The sequence below is a fragment of the Populus trichocarpa genome, chromosome 11 (genome assembly GCF_000002775.5).
Source record: "Populus trichocarpa isolate Nisqually-1 chromosome 11, P.trichocarpa_v4.1, whole genome shotgun sequence".
NCBI classification, from domain to species: Eukaryota; Viridiplantae; Streptophyta; class Magnoliopsida; order Malpighiales; family Salicaceae; genus Populus; species Populus trichocarpa.
In genome coordinates, this window is record NC_037295.2 from 8,529,349 (window position 1) to 8,536,070 (window position 6,722).

General features: G+C 33.4%; 1 protein-coding gene across 1 annotated transcript; it reads left to right on the plus strand.

The window, feature by feature from the left end:
* The first annotated feature begins 814 nt into the window (after positions 1-814).
* On the plus strand, positions 815-2,755 carry LOC18102923 (WRKY transcription factor 28). Its single transcript, XM_024581109.2, has 3 exons — positions 815-1,429; positions 1,533-1,673; positions 2,071-2,755. Exons 1-3 carry the CDS (start codon positions 1,005-1,007, stop codon positions 2,423-2,425), a joined length of 921 nt encoding a protein of 306 aa, XP_024436877.2. The 5' UTR covers positions 815-1,004; the 3' UTR covers positions 2,426-2,755.
* The last annotated feature ends 3,967 nt before the right edge of the window (positions 2,756-6,722 follow it).

Genomic DNA, 6,722 nt, shown 5'->3' on the forward strand with positions numbered 1-6,722 from the left:
TTTTTCGGCTAAATTCCGGCTGGAATGTTTCGGTTTCATTCCATATGTTCCGTTCCGGTCTTGAAAAGTTGAATTACTTTAAATTAAATATCTATTTAATCTTGACTATTTAGAAATATTTTAAATTTTGAAATTATATTTGTTTGACATTGTGTTTGTATTGTATAATTTATAATTAATTTATCTTAAATTTAAATTATGTTTGTTGAATATATATATATATATATATATATATATATATATAAACAGTACAACCCCGAAACGGCACGCCGAAACACTCCGAAACTGAAATATTTCATTCCAATTGAAAAAACAAAACATCTATCGAAATGGAATTGAAAACCTTAATATCAAGCAATAACTAATAAAGAATAAAGAATAAAAGCTTGAGTTCCTCCTTGTATAAATATACATACATGTAAAAAGATTGTCCCTCGGAGAAGATGATGACAAAGGGTCCCCATCAGGAAGCGGTTTTAATTAAGAAGATTACACCATGCATGATAAATAATTAACCTTATTCATTTTTTGATTAGTACTTTCTTAATAAATCAGATGAACATTAATTACTAAATACATAGCTTGGTCATAATGCACCAATGGCATCCAATTTAAATGATTAGAAATTTAATATTATTGTTGAAAAACCTTTGAAGACCTCGATCGGTCATTTTATTTTGTTTTTTTTTCCCTGAAAACGATTAGAGTATAATACGTATTTAAGGAGCCGTGAAGGTAGACTAGGAATAGGGACTCTACGGATATGCAGGATGGAAAATGTTTCCATATGAGAAGGCACCTCTTGCCTTTCTCATTGGAGCTGGTTGCTTGTCAACTATTCTTTGTAGAGAGGTATCGGCAAGGAATCATTCAAACTCACACTCTTTTATATAGTAGGAACTCGAATAAGTAAATGAACATATAAAGGAGACAAGCCAAAAGTCTCAACGCACAGCAAAAACCTAAGCACCAAACCCCTTCTTCTTGATCACTTCATCTTCTTCATGTCTAATGAACATAGAGACCTCTACTGCCACACTCCTTTCCAAGAGGATCACCTTGGTGTCAAGCCTCTTTCCATTCTTGATTCATCAACTTATAACAGTCCCGGACAAGGGTTTGATCCTTCTCCATACATGAGCTTTAGTGAGTACTTGCATGGATCCCTGGACTTTAATTCACTTGCAAAAGCCTTTGGCTTGTCGCCTTCTTCATCTGAAGTATTTTCTTCCATAGAAGGCAATTCGAAGCCAATGGAAGCTGGAGTTTTAGGTTGCGGTAATAGCACCGATCATATTCCAGCCACCCCTAATTCTTCACTCTCTTTTTCTTCAAGTGAGGTTGGTGGTGATGAAGACTCAGGAAAGACCAAGAAAGAGACGCAACCTTCAAGGCCAGAGGATGGTGGAGAATGCTCTGATAAGAAAGAGTAGGTTTTTCGTCATGTAATTATTCTTTCTTAATTAATCTTGACAATATTCTTTAAATAGAGATGGTGTAACTCTTATTGTGAAAACTATATATGTCATCAGCAAGGCAAAGAAGAAAGCTGAGCAAAGGAAAAAAGAGCCACGATTTGCCTTCATGACCAAGAGCGAGGTTGACCATCTCGAAGATGGATATAGATGGAGAAAATATGGACAGAAGGCTGTCAGGAACAGTCCATATCCAAGGTATGCCTCTAATTCTAACACCCAAAGCACAGCAAGTTAACCGAAACATACTAAATATTTGGCACTGACAAAATGCTTTTGCTCTTATTGATGATTGCCAAAATTAAGGTCAAAGACGAACAAAGATGACACTGCTTGTTTCGTCCCTTCATATTTTCTTTTATATCTTCAATTTCATAAGATGAAAAAGGATTGGTAATAGACAACAAGTTTACATATGTGTATATGTTTGATTCTGCTGTGTTCATGTGTTAACTGAATTCCAAGAGCATCACAGCTAGCTAGCTATACATGATTGCCTGAATCTCTAAGAACACTGCATCGTCACAAATTTAAGCGAGTTCCAGATCAAATTCAACAAATATTAATTGTTTCCGTTTTATTATAATTGTATCAGGAGCTATTACCGGTGCACTACTCAGAAATGCACTGTGAAGAAACGTGTAGAAAGGTCATTCCAGGATCCATCAATTGTGATTACAACGTACGAGGGCCAACATAATCATCCAATTCCAACAACAATTAGAGGAAGTGCTTCGGCCATGTTTTCACACTCTATGCTAACACCTGCACCCCTGGCAACTGGGCCTAGGCGCTTCCCAGCTCATCTTCAAGGATATAATCTTGTTCAAATGCCTGCTGCCACAAGCAACAAAAATTTGGGGGAATATCCACAAAACGTTAATCAAGTTCCCGACTATGGACTTTTGCAAGACATTGTCCCTTCCAAGTTCTTCAGACAAGAGCCTTGAGAAGTCTGTCTCACTGTACGTGTGCTTTAATAATCTTACCTTCCTGACTTTTTAGGTGATTAATACTTCTTTTCTTCCTTATATACCTACTTCAAATAGTACTGATTTGAAGTGAATATATGTGCTTTCTTTAGATCAGAGATTGATTTGATTGAGAAGATACAACATTGGGAAATGCTTTCATGTATGTTTTTCAAGAACCTAGCGCCGTTAGGAGGATTGCACGCTTATTATACTCCAAATGCATTCCATTCCATTACTTTTTTCTTCTTCTTTTTTGTATTATAAATGGAGGTGTAATTGATCTTTTGAGAATGAAACAATTTCCTAGTCTTATTCTTATATTACATATAAATTGAATAATTTAATGCATAAAATCCTGTTAATCTATTGATGGGTATCTTTGTCTAGGGAATAAATTATAACGCAGTCTCTATAGTTTATTAAACCTGATTAATACGTTATTGCAGTGTAAAAATAATGCTTCTTGACCAATATTAAATATATTCCTTGATTTAATTTTTTTTCCTACACAAACTACTTCCTTTATTTTTAATAATAATCGAAGGAATTTTATTACAGTACTTGCCATTTAGAATTAAGATGGCCATTAAGAAAAATTACAAGTTCAGGAATGAAAGAAAATTACAAAGAGGGAAAGGCAAAATGAACATGAAAAAAGCAGAAGAGAAGACTACACAAATACACTTGAAGATATAAAAGCCATGCACCAAGTCTATATATTCATAATTGGACGGGATGTCTCCTCTACTTGTTTGTACAGCAACGAAATCAACCTGTATATGTAAATAATCTGTCATTACTCTTAATTCAGGCTGATAAACGCATCAGAGTAAGAACGAAGCATGGCTTCAAATCTGGTGATGTATAGTTGAAAACTTTATTATTTCTGGCCAACCACAGACACCCAGGCAGCACTAAAAGAGAGAATTTCTCATGTCTACGTTGAAAATTTCCTTACATTGGTGAATGGAACAAGAAGTTGTCTAGTGTGTCCGGAACACACCAAGTAAAGCCCCACTAGGACAGAATTTTGCACCATAAACACCAGCAAAGGAACAATGAATCAACATGTGATCTACTGTTCACAAAATACTTCTTTTCTAGTCAAAATTCCCCATTTGTCATCCCTACTTCTCTTTCTTCATTCTCTTCTCAAGACTTTTTTAAAAACAAATTGACAAAACAACATGTAATTGATGGAGGGACTAAATTATTGGAATTGAATTATGAGTTTTCAAACTAGAGGATTGATCAATCAGTTTTGTAAGCTATACAAACTATGTTATAATTATGAATGAACTGTTTCCTAGAACGTCTTTGGTAGCCTGTAGGCATGGGATCGATGCCAGGTGAGTAAGTCCATGTGGGGTTCCCGGAAAAACAAGAAAAAAGAGCAAATCTATGTGGGGTTCCCGGATCTTTTATTATATAATAATATTTAAAATAAATCGGAATCATTAAGACTCGAAACTCCTTCGCTTTCAATGTTTTTCCAATATTTATCGCAATTATTTTTGGATTCAATGGCAATGCTTTTAGTTTTGACTAAGGGGCGACGCCATTGTGGGTGGGCACCTGATGGATTAACCATGTGTTTTGAATGCCAAACAATTTCTGCTCGGTGGCCTAAATAATGTCTGAAAACGTATAGAGAAAAGAAGCATCAGTATGACTGTCAGTGGTCAGCTTGGAATTTGTGGTTGAATGGACACTCCATGTGGGGCGAAGAAAAGCGAGAAAAGTTGACTGCAGCGACCGTTGAAATTTGAAGTTGGAATAAGAATCTAGGGCAAAAGCTTCTCCCAATAGGTTCACGAGGACAGGTCACTGCCTAACATGGGCTACATATCTTGACCAGAAACAATTGCCATAAAATCAGATGAAGAAATTGGTACGGACCAAAAACTAGGGTTATTCTTGGTCCATTTCCAAGATTTTAGTCATAAGGAGGTTGCTGACCATTTAGAATGCTTCCCTATGTATCAATAATGTCGGCATAGATCCACTCTTAGGTGAAGGGGATTTTATTTTTTTGAAATTATGATTAATTACATAATTAATTTTACTTTTATTCTTGGAATTGGAAATATGGTTTAAAAGGAGAAACTAGCATCGATCATAATGATATCTTTAGGTCAAATATTGTCACTAATAGTTGCATAAAGTAGAATAAGGTTTCTCTTCCAGAAAACACCAAACAGGGAGCTAGCAAATGTTATCATGGCCAAAACCATTGAATATCAGGAATTGACTAGTATTACTCGACACAATGATGGTCATGTTAATATAATTTTTGCTAGACATTCAAGTAGCTCCAAGACTAAATTAATCAAGTCATGATTTTGATGAAGATAATAAGTCTAGAGAGAGTCTTTAGTGTCTTTTCTAGAAATCTATCTTATAGAATAGAACATACTTTTTCTTTAACCCAAAATATTAATCTCCAAAGAATAAATAATTCAACCCTTATACCTTAACCTTTTGATATGAAAAGTCATATATTTCATATAATGTTGTTTTTGAATGGTTTGAGTTTTGTGCTTTAGAAAATAATATAGACTAAACCTGAAAATAGAAAACTAGTACAAGTTCTAAGATAGAAGATATACATCCTCCTTCTATTGAAATTAAGATTCCTTCTAAATGAACTTCTTTAATTAAAAATACTTTTCAAATAAAAAGAGAACATAAGGATGTCATGTCTAGTGATCTTAAAAAGATCTTTGAGCAAAATAATTATACTAATAAATTACTTTAGCGGACCAATTAACCAATATAGAAAAAATTTTGAATCGTTCAGAGACTATCATTTATGAAACTCCAGTTGTTTAAAGATTTATTTTCAAATCTTATAACATTTCATTAGAACTCTTCAAAAAAAAATTGAGATCCATCTTTTTAATTGAGATCTTAGGTTGCTTCTAATTCTCTACTCATTCTAGTAAAAATAGATATTCCATGTTTATCTTCTGATGAAGATGAGATTGAAATAAACAAAATCAAACAGGAGTAGTTATTTTTTTCTAAAATGCATTAACCAAGGCCTATAACCCTAAACATTTTTTTCGAAGAAAAACTCATCATTATCCAAAACAAATACAACTCCAACTATATCTATGAATGAAACATAGATGGATTAGTTGAGTATCAAGTCATTGGTTTGCTCTAGAAAATTATTATGGTATCTAATGCCTACAAAACCAAGACAAGTATTTATGATAGAAATATAGTTCAATTACTTGTAATTAGCTTTACAAATTAGTTAAAAGGATGGTGGGACAATCTGCTCGTCTAATTTGACCATGAGTCTTGTCGCAGCGTGACGCGTGGAGTCGAGAATAGCGGATCTGCCTCCTGATAGTGTGTGTGTTGAAAAGGGGGTTTAAGTATAATTACAAAGTTATGATTATAAGGTTTAAGAGTTACCACCTAGTATTATAGTTACTAGAAAATCTTTGGTCTGCAAGAGTCCAGGTAAGGGACTGGTTGTGTAAGGGGAAGACGTTTCACCCCTAGTGCACTCTACTTAAGATAATCTGTATAATTGTTTGATTGTTATTCTAAATATCCATTGATATTTTATAAAGTTCAAGGCAGATCTCTATTTGTGAGGAAGTTTCTACCTTATTCGGTTAAAGCCTAACTATTCTAAGGCTCAAATTTTAGCATCGCATTTATTTTCTAAATATAACTTATCCCTAACGTTTCTAACAGAATAATTGTTATGGTAGTTTTATATTTTGTTCAAACCCTAATGGATAATCATAAATTGGTTACGATATTTATTTTTGCATTTTTAAAACATGATAAAAATGCGATTTTATCATTTTTGAAAATATATATGAAAAACTTTTAGGATTTGGCCGTATGCACAAAAAATAAAATATTTTTTAAATGAAAATTTTTAAATTTTGATTTGTTTTGATTTTTTAAAAAGTTTCGGAGAAAACTGAATATTTTTAATATCGAATATGTATCTTATAGTGTAAGTCTATAATATGATATTATGCAAAATAGTTGGAAAAACATGTGAGGACCCATAAATATTTTTAAAATGCCCTTTGGAAAATTTGAATTTTTTTTTGTTTTTTAATTTTTTTAATATTTAAATATTATTATTAAATATATTGGGTTGGGCTGAAATGGGTCAAACCCGACTCAGTCGGGTTGGGCTAATTGTCAGCCCAACATCTTTTTTTTAGGCTAGATTGGACCCTGCCCAACCATCTAGGCTGGGCTGAAATAGGTCTAACCCAACTTACAAGTTAATTAT

Bases quoted from the DNA above. Each gene is read 5' to 3' on its own strand.
- LOC18102923 (XM_024581109.2), top strand. From the start codon at position 1,005: ATGTCTAATGAACATAGAGACCTCTACTGCCACACTCCTTTCCAAGAG. The intron at 1,430-1,532 runs GTAGGTTTTTCG...ATATGTCATCAG, and splicing joins GAATGCTCTGATAAGAAAGA to CAAGGCAAAGAAGAAAGCTG. The intron at 1,674-2,070 runs GTATGCCTCTAA...TAATTGTATCAG, and splicing joins AGGAACAGTCCATATCCAAG to GAGCTATTACCGGTGCACTA.